Genomic DNA, 27,756 nt, shown 5'->3' on the forward strand with positions numbered 1-27,756 from the left:
TGCTCAGAGCTCCTGGTACAGTTCCGTGAGCTGTGCTACACAGAGCTTCCACCACTCTGCTCTGGACACCCTGGTTAGGAGGGGGCTCCGGCCCCGAGCGCTCCCCGACACGGAGCCCCGCCTGACGAGCCTGGGGCCCTCCCGGACCCACGGCCACGTCGCTCGGGTCCCGGGAGCTCAGGAACGCACAGCTTCAGAGAAACACATCACACGAAGGCTCAGGATCCGGGGAATCAGCCCGCACTTTATTGTACAGTACATTCATGTGAGTTCCTGCATTTGCAAGGGGACCAGGTCACATTCAGGTTAGCACTGCTGGTAAGAGTCCCACACTCCCCTGGCTTCCGCAGCAAGAGCGCGTGCTGCACCTGCACTTCCTCCCCTCTAACTGCAGAAGACAGCACACCACAGAATAAAACCGCAAGGCCTCTGCGCTTCAGACTCCAGTGTGAAGGCGTAAGACTCGTGTGAAAACTAAACCGCACGGGACCCAGCCGGAGCACAGAGCTCCCCAGCTCTCTACAACGCCCACCGCCCGGCTCTCTCCCACCCACATGCAGCTCCAGTGCTGTGGAGGGCAGGGGGTCGATTCCCTCTGAGACTCACGGCCTTCTAGGAGAGTTAACTGAGGGATGCACCTGGGAAAAAATTCCTCCAGCCACGGATGGGAAACTGAAGCTGCAGGCCTTACAGACACGGACAAGCTGCGCCACAGCCAGCAGGAGGCTGTGCGCCGAGAGACTCGTCACCCTGAGGGGTGAACGGGCGGCAGCCCAGGTCTGGGCCTGAAGCAGCTGCAGCACCTCCCCCAGGCTGTCCCACAGCAGTGCCGTCTCAGAGTGCAGCGGACGGGCACGCCCACCCCGAGAACTGCACTACAGTCAACACTGAAACCCACTAGGTGGGAGGAAACACTCCCGGGTGCGAACATCCCAAGTCAGATTTGCTTGGGTTTTTCACTAGATAAAATCATTATAAAATGCTTTGGACCCTGGTCCGCCACAGCTGGAATGGTGAGTTAAAGACACAAACTCCCACCCAGAGACAGGTGCTTCTCAGGTAGCACACGTCTCCCAGAGTTCAGTGTGCTTTAGCGAAGATCAGCGACCCATTGCATAATGAACTCCATGACTCAGAATCCACCTGGAGGCACAGTGAACCCCAGGGACTCACGGGCTGCCGAGTCCTGCACTTACCAGGTTGTGGTGGAACTGATATGCATAATACTGACCCCAAAGCAATCTTCAAGGCAGAAAACGTGACTGGGGGAGGGAATAAGACACTTGTTAAAAAGCCACAACACATCTGAAACCCCAGAGCCAGTGCCTGTGTTGCACCCCTGAAGCGAGCCCCCAGCAGGCCGAGCTCAGGGAGCCGTGATGTCTTGGAAACCAGAGTGACTTGCAGCTGATGCCTAAATTCAGAGTCCAACGCAGAACAACTTGACATTTGACCAAAGTTTGCATTGTATCTAGAAATATGTTTTTAAAAAAAAATGGCAATGCACACCAAAAAAAATTTGTGTGTGGTAATTCATGTACAACAGAAGGCACTGTTATCCGCGTAAAACCACTGAGCCTGCACGGGCAGAACCTGAGACGGGCGAGCCGACGCCCGGGCGCGCAGCCTTGCGGGCTCACGGTTCGTCCTGTTCAACCCAGCCGCCGTGCCGGACCTCACACATGACAGTAGCCGCTCAGGAGGCAGACCTCAGGGGGAGAGAGGTCCGAGCGGGGCCAAGTGCTGCTGCCCAGAGCCAGCGGCCGGCTGGTCCGGCAGGAGGGGCCCTCCAGGGAGCCCGCGCTCCTGCCCTCAGCACTCACACCCGGCGCGCCTGCTCCTTCAGTGGCTGCTGGGCACGGCGCTGAAGTTGAATGCGGAGAGGACTCCTTTGCTTTCGAACGTGAAGCCTCCCTGCTGTTCAATCTTCTTCTTCGCCTCTAGCATCGTCCGAAAGAAAGAAGGAGAGAAAGAGAAGCAGATAAGGCGACCAAGTCAGAAATACACCCAGAGCTGGGCCTCCGTGCACTGCGTACAGGGAGGAGTGGGCCTCGCCGCACGGCTTACTCCTCCCAAGTGAACGTCGGGTTCAGGGAGTGGGCGAATGGCACCAAGTCCCCAAGGCAGCTTCACGGTCCCCACTGCCCCAAGAGCCGAGGACTCCCGCGAGGGGCTGGCACGGAGCCGTGCGTGCTGGAAACCAGGCTGGCAGAAGGCACGGAGCTGCAGCTCCAGCTGCCAGGCCCACCGTGTTTCCTACTCAGAGATTTCAGCAGTCCCAGAGTCTTTCCCACTGGTAACTGAGGAGCGACCACGATCAACATTCAGTATTTCTAAGCCGGCGCCGCGGCTCACTAGGCTAATCCTCCGCCTAGCGGCGCCGGCACACCGGGTTCTAGTCCCGGTCGGGGCGCCAGATTCTGTCCCGGTTGCCCCTCTTCCAGGCCAGCTCTCTGCTGTGACCAGGGAGTGCAGTGGAGGATGGCCCAGGTGCTTGGGCCCTGCACCCCATGGGAGACCAGGATAAGCACCTGGCTCCTGCCATCAGATCAGCTCGGTGCGCCGGCCGCAGCGCGCCAGCCGTGGCGGCCATTGGAGGGTGAACCAACGGCAAAAGGAAGACCTTTCTCTCTGTCTCTCTCTCACTGTACACTCTGCCTGTCAAAAAAAACCATTCAGTATTTCTGCCAGCTTCCAAACTGGCCAGCAGCAGGAAGCCCACAGACCTAGCCTCAGCTCCAGGAACACAGGCTCCTGGCGGGCCTGGGGGGCCTTGGCATCTGCGGCAGGGCACGGGATGTCACTCACTCCCCACCTCTGGCTCAACCCAGGCCGAGGACGTGAAGCCTCATTCACCAGGAAACCCAGACGCACACGTTTCGGCCTAGAGGGACTCGTCACAGCTATCGTACGCTAAAAGCCGTTCTCACACCACGGAGGGCTGGCCTCCAACAGCTGTCGAAGTATTTAGGTGCCGTGTGGCTCATCACACAAGGCTGGCTCCCGGCACGGTGCCCACGCACCCACCTGCCACCGTCCGCCGGTGCTCCGCCAGCGTGTACACCTCCTGCAGCGCTCGCCTCTGGTCCTCGCTGAGCGGCGCCGTCAGCAGCTGGTACCACGCAGCGTCCCGACTCTGCACAGCTGGGGCGTTTCAGGGGCGTGCAGGAGGAGGAGGGAGAGGGGAGAGAGGCCAGTGAACACTGCGCGTCCAGAGAACTAGTGGCTGACCCAATCGCAGTGGGGTGGTCTCAGACAGTGAGAGACAAGGTGCCAAGGCCCACGGGTCCTCAGCTGTGTGGGCGTCACAGGCTCATCTCTGGTAGGCCCGGTTCTAACTTCTTCCCGAGGTTTTTACCTGTACTCAGCTGGAACAGAACAACTTCCTGGGGGATGTTCATCTTACCTAACTTCAAACACTGCTCCTATACCAAGCACTGAATCTGTACCTTCAGGCAAAGCTTCCCCCAGGCCTCTGGATTTTTCCAGTTAAATAGCTCACTTCCATCAAACTCGGCTCAACTAAACCAAATTTCGCATTTTCCTCCCAAGCCCCTTCCGTCTCCCCAGGCCCATGATGAGGTCTGTTCATCTCCCAGGCAACCACTGTAACCCTAACGTCCTTGACCTTGCCCTCTCCACACCCCATCGCGTGCTGCTGTCTTCATGACCTTGGCCTCTGGGCTCCTCTCTCTCAAGCGTCATCCTCCCACTATCAGCGCCCTGTTACTTCTGTGTGAATGCACTCATCGTGTAAGGCCTGGCTCCCACAGCCAGCCCCACTCAGATCTCCTAACTTACCCGGAGTACACGCCACCACATCTGTGGGGTCAAGTCCGCACAGAAAACCATCCAGCAACCCTCTTGGCAGTGGGAACAGACCACCTCAGGACAGAACTCAAGGCTGCTGCAACCCAGCCCTATTTATTTCTTTGCAGAAATTGTAAGGAGCAGCCCTATGGGCTGGTCCAAAGCTAGCAGCCTATTACTTGAGGACTTTTAAGATTTCTTATTTTAAAGACAGAGGACAAAGAGGGAGAGAGGGAGGGAGATGTCCCATTCACTGGTTCACTCTCTAAATGGTCCAACAGCCAGGTCCGGGCCAGGCAGGCTGAAGCCTGAACTCCACCTGGGTCTCACACATGGGAGGCTAGGGGGAGGTACCCGGCCGACTTCCACTGCCTCCCGGGAGCGGCCCGGAGTCAGACCAGCGCTCCTTTACGGGAAGCCAGCATCACAGGCAGCAGCTTAACGGACGGAGCCACCAACAGCCAGGCGAGGGAGGAGCGCTTCTTCAACACTGCGCGTACCCGAGGCCCCAGCCAGACCTGCAGGCTTGCTCGCCGAGTCTGCTGCACAGCCAGCTCTGGAAACCGGCGCCCTGGGGCAACTCCAAGCACCTCCGATCTCCCACCCGCCCAGCCTGGGGACAGCTCCCCCCATGCCCTTACTGGCTTTCATTGCCTGCATGCTGCCCCCTCTGCCTGTCCCTGCTACAGTTCAGCACAGCATGTGGTGTTTGTCTTCATTAATGGTATTTTTCCAACACTAAGCAGTGCCATTATGCTGGTACTGCCTTGTTGGTAACAGTATTTTATACACCAAGGGGTCCGTGTTAATACACTTCTAATGGCAAAAAATAGGAAGTAACCCTCAATGTTCTGTAAGTCATGGTATAACTGTAAATAAACACTATGTGAGCACACAGGAAGTGAAGGTAACAGGATTCATCTAGTAACAATTTTCCAGGGCCTGCAGGTTAAGCAGCCACTTGGGATACCCAGGTCACATCTTGGAGTACTTGGGATCAGCGCTACCTCCACTTCCAGGTCAGCTTCCTGCTGCTGTACCTGGTGAACAGCAGGTAACGGCTCAAGTGTCTGTGTCCCTACCACCCATGTGGGAGACCTGGATGGAGTACCTGCCTCCTGGCTGTAGTCTAGCCCAGCCCTGGCGGTGTGGGCATTTGCAGAAGTGAACTAGTGGATGGAAGATCAATCTCCCTCTCTCCGTCTCCCCCTCTCCCTCCCCCTCCGTCCGTCCGTCTCCCCCTCTCCCTCCCCCTCCGTCCGTCCGTCTCCCCCTCCGTCCATCCGTCTCCCCCCTCCCTCCCCCTCCGTCCGTCCGTCTCCCCCTCTCCCTCCCCCTCCGTCCGTCCGTCTCCCCCTCTCCCTCCCCCTCCGTCCGTCCGTCTCCCCCTCTCCCTCCCCCTCCCTCCGTCCGTCTCCCTCTCCGTCTCCCTCCGTCCGTCTCCCTCCGTCCGTCCCCTCTCCCTCTCCCTCCGTCCGTCTCCCTCCGTCCGTCTCCCTCCGTCCGTCTCCGTCTCCCTCTCCGTCTCCCTCCCTCTCCGCCTCCCTCCGTCTCCGCCTCCCTCCGTCTCCGCCTCCCTCCGTCTCCGCCTCCCTCCGTCTCCGCCTCCCTCCGTCTCCGCCTCCCTCCCTCTGCCTGTCTCCGTCTCCCTCCGTCTCTCTCCCTCTGTCTCCCTCTGTCTCCGTCTCCCTCTGTCTCCCTCTGTCTCCGTCTCCCTCTGTCTCCGTCTCCCTCTGTCTCCGTCTCCCTCTGTCTCCCTCTGTCTCCCTCTGTCTCTGTCCCTCTCTCCCTCTGTCTCCCTCTGTCTCTGTCCCTCTCTCCCTCTGTCCCTCTCTGTCCCTGTCTCTGTCTGTCTCTGTCCCTCTCTGTCTCTCTGTCTCTCTGTCTCTCTCTGTCTCTCTGTCTCTCTCTGTCTCTGTCTCTGTCTGTCTCTCTGTCTCTCTGTCTCTGTCTCTCTGTCTCTCTGTCTCTGTCTGTCTCTGTCTGTCTCTGTCTGTCTGTCTCTGTCTCTGTCTGTCTGTCTGTCTCTGTCTGTCTCTGTCTCTGTCTGTCTCTGTCTCTGTCTGTCTCTGTCTCTGTCTGTCTCTGTCTCTGTCTGTCTCTGTCTGTCTCTGTCTCTCTCTATTGCTCTGCATTTTCTACTAAACAAAAAAAAAGTCAATTTTTAAAAAACAGACTCCAAATCTTAAAGTTGCAATAATTTTTTAAAGTATTTTCATTGATTTACTGCCTTTTCTTTGCATTTTCTATTCCTGTCTCCTATTTCTACGCACGGGGTTACTGGTCTTGCTCACTGGCGGCAGGCCTTTGTCTACTGTGTATCTTATGCCTACGATACACAGGTGCCAGGTATTCTCCACGTCCTCTAAGCTACCCGTGCGTCACAGGGCACCCGCTCACGGGCACTGTCAATCACTAACAGGTTCATGGTTGCAATTTTTAAGCAACATACGAAGCCCGAACTTCTTTCTGTTCTGTAAAACGCCCGCGCGTGTACACGTTGAGGATGGACAACACACGTGATGCTCCGCCTGACGTCATTCCCGAGGACGGCCTCCTGGCCTGCAGCCGTACCATGAAGGCACACGAGGGCTCCTTTCCCTGGGCATCTGTCTGGGAACTTCTCTCATAAAACAGACGCGTTTTTAGAAGAGTCTAGACCAACCTCAGGGTGGAAACCGAAACAACCTGTGACCGGAAGAAGACAGGCAGAGTTCAGAACACGCATCTGCAGGTGCAGGCGGTCGAGGCTTACTGAGCAGAGCCTGGGTGAAGAACTGGTATTCATCCACACTGTTGTCCAGGTCCAGAGGCGTGCTGAAGCCCTCGAGGGCGGTCTCCTCCAGCACCTCGTCGGCCCAGTCGTCGTCGTCCTCCTCCTCGTCTTCTCCTCGCCCGCTGCTCGACTGCACGGCCTGAGAGGCCACGTTCGTCTCCTCTTCGTCGCTCGAAATCTCCTCTGTGGATCCAGTAGTTGGGGGAAAGAAAGCAGAACACAATGATAAGACAGAAAATGACGGGGGGAACAAAAGACATTCTGGAAATGAGAAAAAACACGTAATTCTAGCTGAAATCGTAAGAAGACCTACCTCATTTGGCCCACTGAGAGCGGCTGTGTCCTCACTCAACACAGTGTCCCTGTCTACGGCCCAGCTGCCCACTGCTCCCTACCATGGCTGCCTCGGCCTCCCTGGTAACTGCACATTCCCAATTTCATTTCCCATCATCAACAAAGGTCAGGACATGTGTCCAACCTAACAGTGGCCTCCCATCAACAATTCAAGTGTGGGTTTTTTATTTATTTGAGAGGTAGAGTTGCAGACAGTGAGAGAGAGAGACAGAAAGGTCTTCCTTCCCCTGGTTCACCCCCCAAATGGCTGCTATGGCCAGCGCTGCGCCTATCCGAAGCCAGAATCCAGGTGCCTCTTCCTGGTCTCCCATGCGGGTGCAGGGCCCAAGCACTTGGGCCACCCTCCACTGCCTTCCCGGGTCACAGCAGAGAGCTGGACTGGAAGAGGAGCAACCAGGATTAGAACCCGGCGCCCATATGGGATGCCGGTGCCACAGTCTATTTATTTATTTAATTAAATGCTACAGACAGAGAGCGAGAGAGAGGTCTTCCATCCACTGGTTCACTCCCCAGATGGGCCCAACAGCCAGAGCTGGGCTGATCTGAAGCCAGGAGCTTCTTTCAGGTCTCCCACGCAGGTGCAGGGGCCCAAGGACTTGAGCCATCTTCTACTGCTCTCCCAGGCACAGCAGAGAGCTGGATGGGAAGTGGAGCAGCCGGGACTCGCACCAGCGCCCAGATAGGATTCCAGCACTGCAGGCAGCGGCTTTACCCGCTGCGCCACAGCGCAGACCCCAGCAATTCAAGTCTTCAGAATCAACTAAGTCAACGATGAACAGCTGAGAAACAGCTAAGTGAGGAGGGCACCGCTGGAAACAGTAACACAGCGAGCAAAGCAGCTGCAGGGTGAAGAGACGTGTGTGTACCACCGCAGACTCCATAGCTATATTCAGCGCTGCCCTGCTCCAAGCAGGTAGATCAGTATTGGAACTGGGTGGAATACAGACGCAGAAATGTCAAACCATCATCAATAGAAGAGGAAAACCTGGAGTAAATCCAACCAGCATTACTCATCTGGAACCATACATACCACACCAGAGTGGCAGGACCCAAGATTTACAGGGAGGCAAGAAATACAAGGCAAAAGTATCTTTGCTAGTTAACCACCCCATGGTGTAACAGAAAGTTCAACAAGAAAGCTTGAGTTATTACTAAAAAAACTTCTATCTAGTTATTATATATTATATAGTTATTATATATTATAGTTCTATCTAACCCAATAATTAGTTAGCAAAGCAAGAAATAAACAAAATCATAATCATTTAAAATTTAAAAATTCTATAATTGTTGTCATATACTTAGCAAAAAAAAAAAAAAAAAAACCCTTGGTTAAGAAGCAATAGCTGGGCCGGCACCACAGCTCACTAGGCTAATCCTCCGCCTTGCGGCACCGGCACACCGGGTTCTTGTCCCAGTCGGGGCGCCGGATTCTGTCCCGGTTGCCCCTCTTCCAGGCCAGCTCTCTGCTGTGGCCAGGGAGTGCAGTGGAGGATGGCCCGAGTACTTGGGCCCTGCACCCCATGGGAGACCAGGATAAGCACCTGGCTCCTGCCATCGGATCAGCGTGTTGCGCTGGCCGCAGCGCGCTGGCCGCGGTGGCCATTGGAGGGTGAACCAACGGCAAAGGAAGACCTTTCTCTCTGTCTCTCACTGCCTGACTCTGCCTGTCAAAAAGAAGTAATAGCTCTGGGGGTGCACAAACCACAGTGGAGTGCCTGGATGAATCCCAGCTACTCCACTTAGAATTCCAGTCTCCTGCTAACGCACATCCTGGAAGGTAGCAGATGATAACTCAAGTGGCTGGGCTCCTGTCACCATGTGCACAGCTGGGCGGTGTTCCACACCCCTGGCTCAATGTCTGGCCCAGCCCTCGCTGGTGTGGGCGTCTGCACTGTAAATTAAAGCATGAAAGAGACACCTATCTCCCCCACTAACATGTGGGGCATGCACATGTGTGTGTGTGTGCATGTGTTTGTGTGTCCTCTCTCTCCTGTCAAATAAAAAATGATTTTAAAAATATGCTACTTCAAAACACCTATATAGAATTTAGAACAATTAAGAAGCTGTGATGTATTTTGGGAGAAGGATGGATTACTATTACTTGTATTCAAACAAACTGGAAGGTGTTTTAAACCTGTACCTGTTGGTATCACAGAATTCAGCATGAAAAACAGAACTGTATGCTTTCCGGGAGGAATTGTGACTTTTCTCAGTTGAAGACATGACTGTTTTTAACCAGAAGACGATGGGTGAAGCTACTTCCTGAGCGCCTAGCGATTCACTGCATTATCTCATCATTCAATAATACTTATTCTAATATTCTTGACCACTCAGGAGGTGGGCAGGTACGGCGGTGCAGGGGGCTTAAGCCACTGCTCAGACACGTGCATCCATATCACAGCGCCAGCTCAACTGCCTGCTCCTTCCTGGGCTGCAATCCAGCTTCCTGGCAACACATCCCAGCACGCAGCAGCGAACGGCCCTGTGCCCACAGGGGAGACTCCACCTGAGTTCCCGGCTCCCAGCTGCGGCCACACACACTGAATCAGCAGATGGAAGATCTCTATCTCTCCCTTTCTCTGTCACTCTGCCTTTCAAATAAAATAAATCTTTAAAAATAAAGGTAAAAACAGACACTCCACTAATGTGCTATCCCAACTCTTCTGCCCTTTGTTTAATGGCTTTTCTTAAGGCAGCACAGACCCAGCAAAGCAACGCGACGCTGCAACTGCAGTCACACTCACTCGATGCTGTTACAAATGTACTTCTCAACGAGCAACACCACCCATCAACGGCCGTAACAAATCATGAAGCATTTCACGTGTCACGAAGCACACCAAGGGGCTGGCACTGGAGTTAAGTCACCGTCTGCATTGCCAGCATCCTGTACGGGCACCAGTTCAATGCCCAGCTGCTCCACTTCTGATCCAGCTTCCAGCTAATGTTCCTGGGAAAGCAGCAGAAAATAGCCCAAGTCCTGGGACCGCTGTACCCATGTGGAAGACCTGGAAGAAACTTCTGGCCCCTGACTTCCGCCTGGCCCACCTCTGGCCACTGCGTCCATTTGTGAAGTGAACCAGCAGATGGAAGACTTGTCTCTCTCTTTCCCTCTGTACTTTACCTCTCACATAAATAAATAAATCTTGTTACAAAAAATAAAGAGGGAAAGAAAATACATGCTCAAACAAGAACCAACTCTAGCACTCACGGCAATGAAGACTTTACCATTTTCATCCATGTCGGCTTGCTCAGTTTTTGAACGATCTTCCCGGTTTACCAGCTGTCTAGTGGCACAGATCTGCTTCAGGCCAAGGAACAGGAAAAGAATCGAGGGAATGATCTGCCCCACCACAGCATCCACGGCAGGAGGTCGGTTTTGCAATTCCAAAAGGATACTCAGACCTATGATACACATCTTCCGGTCATGATGCCTACAAATTTTGAAGGAAAAAAAAAAAACAGACTTGAAAAATATAATAAAAATAAATTCTGGAGAAACCACATTCACTGGAGTTACACAGTTATCCCATCAACCATTTTGCACCACATAAAATCCTAAGAAAATCAGATTCTGTAACCCAATTGTTAACATCAAAGCCCCAGGGGAGTCTGCAGTTAACACAGCGAATGCTATGTCACCCAGCCCATGACTGCCTCGTTCTGTGTCCTAGCAAAGCAGGAATGCAGTATTTGACAGCGGAGTCGCTGTATGATGGGGAAGTGCAGAGTTCCGCAGACTTCTGTCGTTACACTGGTCCACGGGTTTCCTGGCAATCCAAGACGCACAACGAGAACCCAGAAGCTTAGCACGTGGTGAGCTCAACTTGGTGGCCACCAATCAGCCTATTAAAGGCCCCTGCTGTAACAGATAATGAGCATTTCTATCTGAAGGAAAAAAATGTTTGGCTAGTATACACGAGTCATAGTTTGCCAGTGAATATTTCCTATAAGCTATTGAAAACCCAAAAATATTAAGAGTTAATAGACTACTGTGTATTGGTGCAACACTTGTAAAATTCCAGGCATGAACCAAAAGATCACTTGCAGTGATTCAACTCATTTAGCATGCGTAACTGTCGATGATGACTGTATTACAGCTTCCTTGACTACTCTTCAGGAGTTGGATTCCCGCCCCGTTGAAGTTACAATGCCAGAGCAGAAGGCTCTAACAGGAACTGTACTTGGCCTGAAGTCTTTCTCTTCTGCTCCACCCCTAACTCGCAGGGCACAGAGCTGTGCAATGGATCTCGGAAAGGCGGCAGACCAAGGATGCCAAGGACATGCAGTCCCAGCGGTCCGGTCCACACACGGCTCAGAGACGGCCTCTCCACCTCCGAAAATCTGCCTGCTGGTGCATACCAACTGCATAGCTGAATGACCACATCTCTGCTTCTTAAGTCTTCACCAGAGAAAGCCCCTACCTCTGTAAAGTACCCTTCCCTTCAAGGCTTTAATAACAAATCTCACTGAAAGACAAACTCCAGCCTCCACCTGGCAGAAAACCAGAACACATGCAGCAGCTTGCCAGTGTTCCCCAGTCCTCGCCCTGCATCCCGACTCAGTCCACCACCCTCACACCCACATGGCAGCATCCTAACTCTTTCTGCAGGAAGTCCATGTCCCCGGGGGCAAACTCTTCTCAGTGTTATGACACTTAGCAAGAAAACTAAGTGTTTTAAAACAAACTCAGACTCTAGCCTAACAGTCACTGCTACGTGACTTGAGCTGAGCACATAGGCATGGCTTGGCATCGCACTCATCCCACGTCTCAAAGTGAGGAGAGCGCTTCCGATCAAGCCAGAAGCTCCCGGACCTCACGTTCCAGAGAAGCTCCCCTGAGACCCGCAAAGAGCTCAACATCGTGGGACAGTGCACTCTATCTGTGCCAGCGAGTGCTTCCTCGGAAACCTGACCCTGTTTAGAATGTGCGCCCTGCAGCCGCACAGCAGACCGGGCACCCCCGACACTTGATTCTTGTTTTCTAGGTATCCGCTGATACACAGCCGACAGCAAGTGGGGAAGACCCACACCTCATTTCAGAGCCTGCGTTCTTCCCACTAGAGTAGACTCTGCTGAAACATACTCTCCATTCTCTCCAATGTGAACATTATGGTAACAAACACAAACAGTCATTCCCAGGAAGTGAAAATTATCTTTCCGCACACTATTACACTGTATATACTAAAAAGCAAACGTCCCAGAAACGGAGAAGCATTATAAAATCCAAAAGACACATACCCAATAAAATAATCCGTGTCATTCATCCACTGATTGATAAACTGTACAGTGATAGGTCCCGGGTTGTGCGGCAGCTGCACTCGCTCTAGAGTATGCAGCAGCAAGTCAGGGCTGTAGTACAAGGCAGCGATTGCCACCTGGAGACACATGGTACGCAGCTCGCTGGTCTTGACCCCTCGAGTTAACCTCTCCAGAACAAGCTGGACAAAGAGCGGAATGCACTACAGGGCAAAAAAGAGAGACAGAGTCAGCCACCCACACGGCAGTCACCTGGTGTGCACAGGTGGCAAAGACTACTATGTAAATCGTCTTCAGAGTTACGTAAAAGACGCACATTCTCAAAAGACCCATCAAAGTTAAATAGACAAAAAGAAGTCCCATAGCAGCGCCAGACGCATCCTCCCTATTTCTAGGTGCAGATGAGAGTCAGCCCAAGACTGTCCTGACAGAATCCACACTTGAACAGCAGCAATAATCTGACCTGGACCCAGCCACTTTCACGGTTAAGGTACCATGATGGGGGTGGGATTTTTCTTTGACAAATCAAACCGCAAATGAATGGGACTACAAGTAAGTGTGATGTCATCAGAAAGTCTCCTAGGACCAATTCCTGTTGACTTACATGAAAAATGAAAAAGAATTGAGAAAAATGTGATGGACCCTTCACAGTCAACTAAGATCATCTGAATCCAACTCTAACTATGGATTTTGTCTGATTCTTACCTGGGGTATTCTGTGTTCTGATTTCAAAGCACAACACGCATGAAATAAGCAACATTCGCAACCACCATCATCAGATAGTGACTGACAGATCAATAAAGCTCAAGAAAATGTAAAGCCATTAAGAATACAGACAAGTTTTCAAACAAGTACAACTGAAAGTATCTCTTCACAGTCTATGAACACAAAATCGATTACAGGGACTGGCTGGATAAACAAACTACAGGGGTCTACAGAGAGCCCTAGGTAGTGAGAGGAGGATCGCGCACTCGCTCCCCATCCCAGTGTGCAGCATCGGCCTGATGCGCCCGCAGTGATGTACGTGCTGAACTGAGGGACCCGAAACTGCGGGGACAATGCGGGAGGAGAGCAAGGGCCCAGGGGAGGCCGGAAGCTCCATTTCCAGGAATATACTTGTTTCGGGAGATACATTTTAAGCAACCCCTAAAAATTAAGATACCAAGAAATAAATGAATCAACCAAACAGAAATGACTTTAAAGACTTTGAAATTGAATTATGTGGCTGCATGTTGGCTGTGTGTTTATCTCCAGATTCTAAACTGCACAGAATAATGAAAATACTGGGATTTTGCTGTTAGGCAACTCAGAAGATGCTGGTAGTTCCCCTATAAACAGCAACAAGCCAGGCCAGCAGGTCATCCTGCTAAGGAAGGCAGGCACCAACAGTAACCCTCCTGGGGCTGGGACAAACCTCCACGACAGGCTGTGAACATTTCAAATCCACCACTATGGAGAATTTTACAAATAAAGGAAACCGTTTCTAAACTAAACAAAGTCATAATGACATCACCTCAAAATGCCAATAAGGATACATACATTTTAATTTTTTGTATTATGTGGCTATCTAAATGATTTCATTTAGGGGTGTGTGTGTGTTTGTGTGTGTATGGCTTTTATTTTTTTCCCAAAGAAACCTTTTATTTAATGAGTACAAATTTCCTAAGTACAACTTTAGGAATATAATGATTCTTCCCACTATACCCATCCTCCCGCCCCCACTCCCATTCCACTTCCTCCTCTCTCCCAATCCCTGTCCCATTCTCCATTACGATTCATTTTCAATTAACTTTATACACAGAAGACGAGCTCTACACCAAGTAAAGATGTCAACAATTTGCATGTGCACACGCACAATAGTTGAAAATATTTTTTAAAAAACAATTTTGGGGGGCCGGCGCTGTGGCTCACTTGGTTAATCCTCCACCTGCGGCGCCAGCATCCCATATGGGCACCGGTTCTAGTCCCGGCTGCTCCTCTTCCAGTCCAGCTCTCTGCTGTGGCCCGGGAGTGCAGTGGAGGATGGCCCAAGTGCTTGGGCCCTGCACCTCCATGGGAGACCAGGAGGAACCACCTGGGTCCTGGCTTTGGATCGGCATAGCGCCAACCATGGTGGCCATTTGGGGGGTGAACCAACGGAAAAACGAAGACCTTTCTCTCTGTCTCTCTCACTGTCTAACTCTGTCAAAAAAAATTATAAAAGAAAATTTCCAAAACGTGACAATAAACAACCCACACATCCAAGAGGTTCACAAACTCTAAGCATCAATGCAAAGATATTCAGAGACTTATAGTAAAAATGGTGAAAAAGAAAAAAATCTTGACAAAAGAGAAAAACATACATCATTATAACAAACCAGAGAATCTCAGTGAAGTTACTAATCGTTTTGTATCAGAAACACCAGGAAGTGATGAGATGGTATGTGCATAAGATGTGCTGGGGAAAAACAACTACAAACCGAAAATCCAAAGTTATCTTTCGAAAATGAAGGCTACGAGCGGGTGTTGTGGCAAAGTGGGTAAAGCCACGGCCTGTGACACCAGCATCCCCTATGGGCATCAGTTTGTATCCCAGCAGCTCCTATTCCAATCCAGCTCCCTGCCAATGTCCTGGGAAAAGCAGTGGAAGATGGCCCAAATGTTGGGGCCTTGCCACCCACATGGGAGACCTGGATGAGGCTCATGGCTGGGCCTGGCCCAGTGCTGACCACTGTGGCTATCTTGGGAGTAAACTAGTGAATGGAAGTTCTGTGTCTGTATGTCGGTCTTTGAAAATAAATAAATAAATCTTTTAAAAAAAAGGCAAAATAAGGGCCAGCGCCGTGGCTTAATAGGCTAACCCTCCACCTAGCGGCGCCGGCACACCGGGTTCTAGTCCCGGTCGCTCCTCTTCCAGGCCAGCTCTCTGCTGTGGCCCGGGAGTGCAGTGGAGGATGGCCCAAGTGTTTGGGCCTCCGCACCCACATGGGAGACCCAGAAGAAGCTTCAGGCTCACGGCTTTGGTCTGGCCCAGACCCGGTCATTGTAGCCATTTGGAAAGTAAACCAATGAATAGAAGATCTATCTCTACCCCCATCTTCTTTTCAAATAAATAAATCTTAAAAATATACGCATAGAAATGTGACATACTTGACATTAACAATATCAAACAAGGTTGTACTGAAGTAAGGAGAAGATACCAGATGGCAACCAGGATCCTCAGGGACAAATGACAAGGACCAGAAACAGTAACTTAGAATATTATAAAAAAAAAAAAAAAAAAAAACCTCCCAAAACATATGTACTTGGTCACTTCTTTTCTCAGCTTCTTTCTTTAACAGATATAAAATTAAGACGAGGAGGAGCAGGGGTCAAGACACCATTCAGATACCCACAACCCATATTGGAGTGCCTGTACTCAAGTTTCCCTTCTACTTCCACTTCCAGCGCCATGCTATGGTGCACACCGGGAAGCAGAAGGTGATGGTTCAAGTAACTGAATCCATGCAACCCAGGAGGGAGACCTGGACTGAGTTCCAGGCTCCTGGCTCCTGGCTCCGACCTGGCCCAGCCACACCATTGCAGGTGTTTAGGGAGTGACCCCGCCTGTTTACCTTTCAAATTTTTTTTGAAAAATTTAATGAATACATTTACAAAAAGGAATAATTATAAAATAGTGCATACAATATACATAATAATAAATTGTAAAAAGCAAGGATGCAAGCTAAGAATACATAGCACAGGGCCAGCACTATGTCTATCAAATCCCAGCCTGGCTTCTTTACTAAAGCCGGCAGGCTGATGTTAACATTCATATGGAAATTCAAGGAAACTTGAAAAGCCTAAACTATCTTTCAAAAGAACAAAGTTGAAGGACTCAGACTTGCTAATTCCAAAACTAACTACAAAGCAACAGTAATAAAGACAGCATAGCAAAGAAATTAAGTAAAGCAAGTAGAATGAGAAAACAGAATAAAAAGAAAAAGAAACTCTCAAATTTGTAGTCAAGTACTTGACAGAGTGCCCAGTCTTTCCAACAAATGTCATTGAAGCAATGCACTATCCACATGCAGAAAATGCATCTGGACTCTATCCACATTCCAAATACACAAACTCAAACCATAAAGCTGTGGTACAGCAGGTTAACACCCTGCCCTGAGGCGCTGGCATCCCATATGGGTTCGGGTTCAAGGTCCAGCTGCTCTACTTCCAATCCAGCTCTCTGCTGTGGCCTGGGAAAGCAGCAGAAGATGCCCAAGTGCTTGGGCCCCTGCACCCTTGGAGACCTGGAAGAAGCTCCTGGCTTCTGGCTTCGGATCGGCACAGCTCAGGCAGCTGCGGCCTATTGGGCAGTGAACCAGCAGACAGCAGATAGAAAACCTCTCTCTTTCTCTCTATTAAAAAAAAAAAAAAAAGAACTTTTGAGTTTCAAAAGACACCACCAAAGTGAACAGACAGCCCACCAATTGGGAGAAAATTTCACAAGTCATATCTGATAACAGAGTTCAATCTAGAAAACACAATGAACACCAAATACTCTAATGCATAGACGAACAATACAACTAAAATTAGCGATGGCAGCCAAGGCGCAAACCAGAGGTTCCGACATCCGTGTCCCCATCGCAGAGCCTCAGCCTGATTCCCGGCTCCGTGTCCTGACTGCAGGCAGACGCTGGGTTCCTGCTGTCCACATGGAATACCCAGTACATGTTCCTCTCTCACTGCTGACATCTGGGGAGGGAACCCACAAATGAGGGAGCACCGTCTGTCTCAGTCTCTCTCTCTTCCCCCACAAATTAAAAGACATTTAATTATGCTTAACGTAATTAGCCATGAGAGAAATGCAAGTAAGAACCACAAGGAGGCACCACTCCACACCTACCAGGAGGCCGAAAGGAAACAACCCCAGCGTGGCTGAAGACATGGCGACGCTGAAACCCTCATTGACTTCCAGCAGGAGCTGACCAGAGTGCAGCCACTGCGTAAATACAGTTCCTCAAATGATTCAGAATTATCAAATGACTCAAAAATTCCAGGCCTACCAAATGAAAACATGTGCATGCAAAGACCTGTACACAAATACTCCTAACAGCTTCATTGACAAAGCCAAAGAGTGGGACCAACCCAAATGTCCAACAATGGAGAAACAGATGAATGTGTTCTATCCATACGATGGAAGAGTATTCAGCGATCGAGAAAATAAATTATCAATACACAATAACAGTTGGAAGTGAGAAAGCCAGACACAAAGCCCACGTGCTTCACCAATAGGCGATGTCCAGAGTAGGCACATCTACAGAGAAGAAATGTTCTATAAGGGTGGTACGTTACACAATCTTGTGAATACCCTAAGAACTGTTAGAACCTCTAAGGCCATGGAGGCCTGACAGACCCCATTAGGTTTTGGGGCCTGAACCCCCAAGCCCACCGAAGCTGGGCACAGAAAGCTAACCTCGAGGCTGGTGAGATGTGTACTGCTCTGGACAGCCCTGCACCTGGGACATTCCAAACTGCCAAGACAGTGCACGGTGAACCTCACTGAGGACTCTCTGCAAACCCCCACCCAGCTCATCAGGGTCCACACAGTGTTCTGCGCCTCCTCCTCCAAGCAGCTCCGACGTCACGAAGCCTGCTTCAAACCCCCTGCCCTCTCTCTGCGCAGCCTCAACCCCTACTCTCTACCCCGTCAACCTGTCCCCCATAAAATAAAGCCACCTCCTCATCTTCAAACATGAAAATCCTAAAATCTAGCAAGAACCACTTTAGAGTACTCTTTAAATCAATGAAATGTATGGTTTGCAACCCATTTCATTAAAGCTATTACAAAAGCCGCATGGGAAAATACAAAACTGAAAGAAAAAGTAAAATTCACAATTTCACTCGATTGCTTCAAGATTTTTTCTAAGTAATTGATCACACCACAGTAGTATCAAGAACTGAATTAATCTTGAGAATTTACAAGTTAACACCATCTAAAAATTACGATGTAGAAATGGACACTTTTAAAATTGTCCAGAGAAACCTTTTCTTCGTAGTATCTGTTTCTGGCTGGAAAACAAATCTGGGAATATGTCAACAGCACAAAAACAAAGCAAAGTGCAAATCACTGGGGCTCTGAGTAGAACTGACATATTTACTTGTAATTTTATTGATAGCTTCTTAAATTATTACATACTTCCTGTGCATGCCTTTCTAAGCTGAAATGCAAGCTCAGGGTTCGAAATGCTTGCCTTTTCTTACTGTCATTTAAATGAAGTTTGCACCGACAAGCACACACTGCAGGCTACTTTTTAGTTTCCCAAATCTAACAGAAGCAGAATGCCAACGGGGCATGCGCATTTTAAACGAGCCGCTCCCACACAGGGGTCACCTGATCGATTCCCCTTCCTTTGCATTGCAGAATGATGACTTCCAGCAGTTTGGCCGCGTGGCACTCTGCGTCTTCTCCCGCGTCTCCGCACAGCACCTGCAGTAAGTACAGTTCAGCTCAGTGGTGAACGACGCTGCCCTGAGTTTAACTAACGCCACACAAAGCAGAGCCCACAGCAACGCGGGGAAGGAGTCACGGCCGGGCTTGCTTTCCAGGTTTACCTTCCCATTCCAGACAAGGAGGTTACCATAAGCCATTCTATCCTCTCTATCTACTCTGATTTCTTCTAAGGTATAACAGCCCACACTTATGTGACTTCAGAAGTAAGCTATGTAAGTTCACTGTGCAAATGAAGCTTCCCTCTAAGGGCACCAAAACAATAAAATGATATTGACAGGAAACAAAGTAACTTTTAAGTGATAAACAATTTGTATGTTCCTGTTTAATTCTTACCCATATGCCCTTATGTTTTTCATAATAATCCTAATGTGGTATTACACATCTTTCAGACTGCATAATTACTAATAGTTCCTATGGAGTCAGGCATTTGGTGCAGCCCAGGCCTAGTGCCAGCCCTTGCAGCCATTCGGTAATTGAACCAGCAGATCGGAGCACTCTGTCTCTCTCAGTCTCTCTTTAGGCAGAGTTACAGATAAGGAGGGAGAGACAAAGAGAGAGCTCTTCCATCCCTCGTTCACTCCCCAATGGCCAAAGCTGAGCCCATCTGAAACCAGGAGCTTCTTTCCAGGTCTCCCATGGGTACCCAAGTCCTTGGGCCTTCTTCCACTGCTTTTCCAGGCCATTAGCAGAGAGCTGGATAGGAAGTGGAGCAGCCGGCACTCAAATTGGCACCCATATGGAATGCCAGCCCCAGCACTATGTAGTTTGACAGTAGATGACTGTAACAAAGTTACCGGACTGTTTGCTGCACTCAACTCTGTATCTTCACCATTGTAAACAATTCTGGAGTGAGCACGCTCACATGCAGGTTGAAATGCAGGCGTCTTGTAAGATTCCCAGAAGCAGGGATGCTACTGAAGAGCAAGCTCATGTTAGAAATTAAGAAAAGTGGAAAAATTAATAAATTAAGGACTAAACACAGACATAGGAAAAAGGTGAGAGCAGGAAAAAAAAAGTAGTGGGGCCACCACTGTGGTGCCCCAGGTAGGGTGACCACTGCAGCACCAGCATCTCAAACGAGCAGCAGTTCGAGTCCCAGCTCCCTGCTAATAATCCTGGGAAAGCAGCTGAGAGCCCGAATACTTGGGCTCCTGCACCCACGTGGAAGACCTGGAACTGGCTCCTGGCTTCGGACAGGCCCAGCTCCAGCCGCTGCAATCATCTGGGGAGTGGACAAGCAGATAAAAGACCTCTTCCGCCCTCCCCCTCTTCTCTCTCTCTCACCCTGCTTTTTCGATTAAATAAATAAATCTTGGGGAAAAAAAAAGTAGTAACAGAGGAATTAAAAGCAGATTCATTGAAAAGACTTAATGCCAAAATATTAAAAGAGAAAAGGTAAGAAGATACAAACAGCAAACAAAAAAAAGTACAAGTTGGAGTACAACAGAGAACAGTAGATCCTTAAAATTTGAAAACTCAGATGAATGTTTAATTTCCAAGAAAAATGTAATTTAAGAATACTGAACTGGGGTCAGCATTGTGGCACAGCAGGTTAAACTGCTGCCTGCAATGTAGGCATGCCATGTGGGCACCAGTTCAAGTCTCAGCTGCTCCACTTTCAATCCAGCTCCCTGCTAATGTGCCTGGGAAAGCAGCTGCCGATGGCCCAAGTGCATGGGCCCCTGCACTTACATAGGAGACCCAGAAAAGCTCCTGGCTCTTGGCTTTGGCATGGCACAGCCCCAGCCACTGCAGCTATTTGGGGGGTAAACTGGCAGATGGAAGATCTCTGTATCTTCCTCCAGATAAAGATGACAGATTGCACATTCTCATCTAATTTCATTTCCTCCTAAAAATCCACTAAAATGACAGTAAAGATAATTTCTTTAAAGATTTATTTATTTATTTGAAAGAGTTACAAAGAGAAAAGAGGCAGAGAGAGAGAGAGAGGTCTTCCATCTGACGGTTTACTCCCCAATTGGCTTCAACGGCTGGAGCTGCAACAATCCAAAGTCAGGATCCAGGAGCTTCTTCCGGGTCTCCCACACAGGTGCAGGGTCCCAAGGACTTGGACCATCTTCCACTGCTTTCCCAGGCCATAGCAGAGAGCTGGACAGGAAGTGGAGCAGCTGGGTCTGCCCATATGGCCAGGGCATTAACCCACTGCGCCACAGCGCCGGCCACAGCAAAGATACTTAAAAGGCATACATCCTCAAAAGCACAGAAAAGGAAACACAGCAATATAAACTTTGAAAGCTGGAAACCAACAACGAGCAGAGCTGAGAGTCGCCTTCTTCAATAAATGTAAACTCTACCTCCAGAGCAGAGAATCAGAATCCACTTCTGAATGCGAGGGGGAAACCGCAGCCCTGCACCTATCAGCTATGTGTAACCCAGTTCTTCCTCTCCCCGTCCACATGATGAGAAGAGCAATAGCACATCCCTCATGGGCTTGTGGGACAGAAAACAGAATTTTCATTCTCTTCTCGTGCAACAACATTTACTTGAGTTTTTGCTAGTGGTGGTTTTGTTTGTCTTTAGTTTGCCAGAGGGAAATGAAATCAGGAATATCTTGTAACTTAAGCCAAGGGCTCTTGAGGAGCAGACATTCAGCCTAGGAGCTGAGACGCCTGCATCCCCTATCAGACACCCAGGCTGTGACTCCTAATTCCAGTTTCCCATTAGTGACAGCAATTAGGGCCAGCGCTGTGGCACAGTGGGTAAGGCCGCTGCCTGTGGCACTGGATTCCCATGAGGGCACCAGCTCAAGACCCAGCTGCTCCACTTCCAATCCAGCTCTCTGCTATGGCCTGGGAAAGCAGTAGAAGATGGCCCAAGTCTGAGTCCCTGCACCCACGTGGGAGACCCAGAGGAAGTTCTTGGCTCCTGGCTTCCGATCTGCGCAGCTCTGGCCGCTGTGGCCAACTGCGGAGTGAACTAACAGATGAAGACCTCTCTCTCTCTGCCTCTCCTCTCCCTGTGTAACTCTGACTTTCAAATAAATGAATCTTAAAAAAAAAAAAAAAAAAAAAGACAGCAATTACTGGCAGCAGGTGATGGTTCCTACAGTTGGGTTAGTTGGGTTCCTGCCACCAGAGTGGAGACCTAGAGTGAGCTCTCAGCTCCCAGTTTTAGCTGAGGCCCAGTCCTTGTTGACATCTAGGGAGTGAACCAGCAGATGGGACAGCTATGTCTCTGTCTTCAAAATATATTAAATATTTTTAAAAGAAGATAGATGAAGATAAAATCAATTGAACGTCAAAAGTAAACTGTGGCAAAGACGACACAGTAGACAATCATGTTTAAGCACAAATGTAAAAATGTAACAGTTGCCATTATGCACATTATTTATGTCAGCTAAATGATTTCTTCACAACTATTACAATTTTTTCTTTTATGGTTAAATTACCGACATCTAGTAGCTTCCAATATACACATTCAATTAAAAGAAAAATCAGTGCCATCCCATCACTGACAAACTGTGTGTTAATTTTCCTAGTATTTTTGCTTTGAAAGAACAAGAGAAGCACTAGCATCTGTGGATTCACCCCACCATGGACTCCAAGTGTTTCCAAATAAAAAGAGCTCCCTGCGCTGTATTCAGCACGTACTGGCTCCTTTCTGGTCTCTATTCCCAAACCCATACAGTGCAACAACGATTACAGAACATGTACATCGTATTCAGCATGGTAGGTGGTCTAGTGATGATTTCAAGTACACAGGAGGGGCCAGCTTCGTGTCCCAGCTGCTCTGCTTCTGATCGAGCCCCCTGCTCACTGTGCCTGGGAAAGCAGCAGAAGACGACCAGGTACGTGGGTCCCTGCACCCACATGGACGATCGGGACACAGTTGCAGCCACTTAGGGAATGAATGATGAAAGATTTCTCTCCCTGTCTCTCCCTCTAACTCTTTCAAATAAATAAATAAATCCTTAAAAAGAAAATTCAGGTGTCCGGGAGGACTGCTAGGCCACATGCGAACACTGCCTCGTGTACAGGACTTGAGCAACGTGCACACTGAGGGAGCACTACTCCAACATTTACCAAGAACCCAGATTACAACGTGGCTAACATCCCCAAGCGTAACACACAACACAACCTAGACGTTACAGCCACCCCAGGCTTGCCTTTGGGAACACAAACGATGGAAGACACAGAGAACGATGTGCAGAGAAACACGGAGACTGCTCACCCGTTAGTGAGGCCCACTGCCGCAGAGGCTTACCTTCCTGCACATCGTGAAGAGGATTTCTAAATGCTTTGGGTTGGACAGGAAAGTAGTTGTGTCAATGGTCACGTAATTGTGTAGGAGAGGCATCATGTCTGGGGAACAAGAAATTCAAAATCCCAGTGTGACGGGAGCCCCAAGAGTAGAGTAAGTTCTTCCCACTGAGACTGCACGCGAGAGGCACCCACACGTTACCATCCTCACCACTACCCCCACCCTGCAACCACAAAACCCCAGCAACTGACCAAGTTCACCTGTCCCCTACACGTGAGGGAGTGTGCACCTGCGAGGTAAAGCGGCCCACCGTGCTGGAGCTTCCGAGCACTGCCCTGCCTCGCCGCCCTCACACCCTGGGCGTCTCGGCCCCGCTTGCTGGGCTAAGTGTCTCCCTGCCCCCGCTACAACGCAAGCCTCAAGGGGCAAGCGCTGCCTGCGGGGTTCCCTGTGACACCGCTGAGCTCAGAACAGTGCCTGGCACGGGGGTGCTGCTCTGAGAACACGCATTCAGTTAACACACGCGCATACACTGTCTGGACGAGACCTGGAGGCAGCACAGTCACCGGGAACTACAGCCCCCTCCTCCGCCTGTGCGGCAGAAGCCCTGCGACTGACTGGCACTGCAGTTTCGAGACGCAGAGACGCAGACGCTGAGCCAAGCCGTACCTGTGAAATATTCAAAACAGCCCTGCTGAAAGATCTCGTACAGGATTCCGAGGAGCTGCCACATCTGAGGGGAGACAGTGCGGCAGGTCAGACTGTACGCCAGCGAAAGGATTTCTTCGTAGAACTCTAGGAGGAAGAAAATCCCCGGTCAGACAGCGGGAAAAGAGCGACGGTGAAGGGCAAGGGCCGCCCCACACACTCCCAGAGCAGCACTCGGCTGCCTCCTCCGCCTTCCACCTCTTACCAAGACCTGCCCTCCACTTAGTTCTCACTCAGCGTTCTTCTATCACTGGAAAATCACAATTTGTTTCTATTTCAGGATACACAAATGTAATTTCTAAAAGCTGTATTAGAAACAAATACAGGCGAGCCGGCGCCGTGGCTCAATAGGCTAATCCTCCACCTTGCGGCGCCGGCACACCGGGTTCTAGTCCCGGTTGGGGCGCCGGATTCTGTCCCGGTTGCCCCTCTTCCAGGCCAGCTCTCTGCTGTGGCCAGGGAGTGCAGTGGAGGATGGCCCAGGTGCTTGGGCCCTGCACCCCATGGGAGACCAGGAAAAGCACCTGGCTCCTGGCTCCTGCCAGGATCAGCGCGGTGCGCCGGCTGCAGCGGCGGCCATTGGAGGGTGAACCAGCGGCAAAGGAAGACCTTTCTCTCTCTGTCTCTCTCTCTCACTGTCCACTCTGCCTGTCAAAAAAAAAAAAAAAAAAAAAAAAAAAAGAAACAAATACAGGAAAGAACAGACTATCGCACGTCTCCCACCTATCTCAGTGTTTAAAAGAACACTGGGAAAACTGGAAATCCACACGTACAAGAAAAACAATGGGAAGCTCATAATATACACAAAATCAAATCAAAATGGGGTAAAGAGGCATTCACGGAGACCCCCAATCATGGGCCTACTGGAAGAAAACACAGGGCCAACGTCAGTGACTCCAGTGTAGGGAACAACTTTCCTAGACACAACCCCAAAAGCACCCCAGTGAAAACTGGCAAATGGGATCACACCAAACTAAGACGCTCTGCAGAGCAAAGGAAACTATCGACAGACTGAAGACACAGCCTCCAGCATGGGAGAACGATACTGCAAGGCATGTATCTGATAAACTGAAAATACAGAAGGAATGCAAACCCAGCAGCTATAATAAATAACTCGATAAAAAAAAAAATAGGCAAAGGGCCTGAATAGATATTTTTCAAAAAAAATACTTAAGTAGCCAAAAATGCATATGAAAAGATGCTCAATATCACTTATCACATACACATTGACACCACAATGAGATACAGCCTCACACCTGCCAGGACAGCCATCCTCAGAACAAAACCAGAGATCAACTTGAAGAGCACATGGAGAAAGGGAGCCCTTGTGCACTAATGGTGGAAATAAACTGGTGGAGTCACTAAGAAAGCAATATAAAAACTGCTCAAAAAAATTGCCAATAGAACCACCACACGCCCCAGCAATCCCACTGCTGGGTACACACCCAACAGAACGGCATTCCCACACTCACTGCAGCATTAGCCACAAAAGCCACAACACAAAAAACCTGAAGGGACAGACATGACAAAGGAAGCGTGTATACGGGGCTGGTGTGGTGGCATAGTGGGTAAAGCCGCTGCCTGCAGTGCCAGTGTCCCACATGGGAGCCGGTTCGAGTCCCAGCTGCTCCACTTCCAATCTAGCTCCCCGCTGATGTGCCTGAACAAGCAAAGGAGGACCCCTGGAGAGGCTCCCGGCTTCAGATGGGCCCAGCTCTGGTTGCTGCCGCCATTTGGAGTGAAGATGGAAGATGGAAGACCTCGTTCTCTCCATGTCTCTACCTCTCTCTGAAACTGTTTCCAATGAATAAAATAGATCATAAAAAAATAGTGAAAGTCTGTACACAACTGCAAGTAATCAGCCAGTTGCCCTGCGTCTTGCTGGGAGCTACACAGCCTGCATCTGGTCACGCCCACAGCACTCGGGGCAGGGTGCTCAGAGCACCTGGATGCTTAGCCAAGTCACCTCCACCACAAACCCCCAGCCGCCCCTAACACGTAGCAGCTTCTGTGACACCACCAGCTCCGAACTCAGGCGCTGTAATAGAGAACAGGACAACACCTAATTCACACTGCTGGTGAGAAACATGCCTGTTGTGAGCCATGAACATTCTTCAACTCCAGGTTAAGTAGCCTCAAAGAAACCCCAAACTAGCTCCTCATTTCTGATTAAAGTAAACTGTCAAATTCTCTAGTCTTTAAAATTTTCTACGACCAAAAACTCTCAAATGGATATTTGAACATCATCAAGCATATCCAAACTCAGAGGAAATACACATTTATCTTTCTCAAAACTGTCACCTTGTTAGATTTAATGGGCTAAAAATGCATTGTGAATTTAGTAAGTATGAGAAGAACATTCATCCCACCTTTACACTTACCAATCACATGCTTCTGTAAAACCAGGTCAATGATCCGTAGACAGATATTCTCTAACTGCTGTGTAATCTAAAGACAGATTTTACATATTTAGTTCAAAGTCGGTGACACTTTTATTCCACAATTTTCATGTTGCAATGTAAAATATCAACAGGACACTTCTACTAGAGAAACTTCACAGGTTAATTCTAAACTTCATGTGAAAAACTCAACATGCAAGAATAACTATGAAAAAATATGGTAATAGAAATAAATTCATAATGAAATTACAGATTAGCTTAGTTCCTTATTTCATATTTTTTATCAAAATAAATTTCTAACAGATTATTTTGATGTGAATAAACCATAAACATACTATAAAGTTTTTTTAATTCTTGTATAATGCTGAAGAGACAAAGTGACTTCAAGCCCAGAAAAACAAAAACTCAAAACTTCTGACAAAAATTAAAAATTTCTAGGGCCAGCACCTGCGGAACCAGCATCCCATATGGGCGCCAGTTCAAGCCCCAGCTGCTCCTCTTCCAATCCAGTTCTCTGCTGTGGCCTGGGAAAGCAGCAGCAGATGGCCCAAGTGCTTGGGCCTCTGCACCCAAATGGAAGACCAGGAAGAAGCTCCTGGCTTCGGATGGGCACAGCTCCTGCCGTTGCAGCCATTTGGGGAATGAACCGACTGAAGGAGGACCTTCCTCTCTGTCTCTCCCTCTCACCTGTCTGTGACTCTACCTCTCAAATATATAAATATAATCTTTAAAATAATTTTTTTCTGCACAGGGCAAGGTAAAGTTGAAGACTTCAATGAAATCCTTTCCAATGTTATCAGAGATAAAGATCAAATTCTTCTACCATGGAGCCAATAACCCCACAGAGCAATAAGCAAAGGTCATGAAAAAGTAACAGACAGACCCTGGCTTACCAAAAAAACGTTCCCAGCAACCCAGCAGCAGCCCAGGCCCCAGAGGCAGCACTCACACGCCTGACCTATCAGGCTGGGAGGGACCCAAGCACTGGGCTGTGCAGACTTGCAGATGCATCAGTGGGATCTACTCGGGTCTACACTACACATCCAGGATCCCCGAGTAACTCACCCACACCCTCCAATCCAGCAGTCTAACCCCAAGGATCCCGAGTGCAGAACCAGAAGAGACCATGACAGCAATGCTGCGATTACTAACAACCGACTGTCCATTTCAACAAGGGCAGTTCAACAGCATCCATTAACCAAAGGCGGGTGAAGCAAATCTGACACCTGCCATGAGCAAGTATTAGGCAACCACTAAGAATATTTAACTTTATTGAAGGAATGGAAGGAGCACTAAGCTATATTAGGTAAAAAACCAGCAGATAAAAACAGTGCATCATATGCTGTGGTTTTCCTAAGAAAAAAAAAATAGAATTCTTTGCTTGTAGGTTAGTAGAAAAATCACACTTGTATTAAATATTTTCTAAGCAAATAAAATTAAAATCTACCCTGAGTTGCATTTTTCATCTAAGTGTCTTATTTCAACTTTTGAATATACTCTAATATCCAGCTTACGTTAGTGTGTGTCTTTAAGATACAAAGTTTCCAAGATTAAAAAATTTTCAGGGCTGGCATGTGGCTCAGCAGGTTAAATGGCTGCTTCTGACACCAGCCTTCCATATAAGAGGGCCAGTTCAAGTCCCAGCTGCTCTGCTCCGGTCCAGCTTCCAGTTAATGCACCTGGGAAGGCAGCAGAAGATGGCCCTATGCCTTGGGTCCCTAGGGGCCAGTCATGTGGGAGACCAGGATGGAGTTCCTGGCTCC

The 27,756-nt window shown here is 49.3% G+C and overlaps 1 protein-coding gene across 2 annotated transcripts in view; it reads right to left on the reverse strand.

The window, feature by feature from the left end:
- Positions 1-218: 218 nt before the first annotated feature.
- IPO8 (importin 8) overlaps positions 219-27,756 on the reverse strand; it is a 65,682-nt gene continuing 38,144 nt past the window's right edge. For both annotated transcript variants that reach the window (XM_051850377.3, XM_089303940.1), the window contains exons 17-25: positions 25,976-26,042; positions 23,556-23,681; positions 22,890-22,987; positions 18,546-18,641; positions 12,179-12,399; positions 10,166-10,371; positions 6,566-6,769; positions 3,028-3,144; positions 219-1,940 (exon numbers count right to left, since the gene is read on the reverse strand). In XM_051850377.3, coding sequence (XP_051706337.3) covers positions 1,843-1,940; positions 3,028-3,144; positions 6,566-6,769; positions 10,166-10,371; positions 12,179-12,399; positions 18,546-18,641; positions 22,890-22,987; positions 23,556-23,681; positions 25,976-26,042 — 1,233 coding nt within the window. In that variant the 3' untranslated portion in view covers positions 219-1,842. The remainder of the gene's footprint in view (positions 1,941-3,027; positions 3,145-6,565; positions 6,770-10,165; positions 10,372-12,178; positions 12,400-18,545; positions 18,642-22,889; positions 22,988-23,555; positions 23,682-25,975; positions 26,043-27,756) is intronic.

The sequence above is a fragment of the Oryctolagus cuniculus genome, chromosome 9, assembly GCF_051225735.1.
Source record: "Oryctolagus cuniculus isolate XC-2025 breed Fujian yellow rabbit chromosome 9, ASM5122573v1, whole genome shotgun sequence".
NCBI classification, from domain to species: Eukaryota; Metazoa; Chordata; class Mammalia; order Lagomorpha; family Leporidae; genus Oryctolagus; species Oryctolagus cuniculus.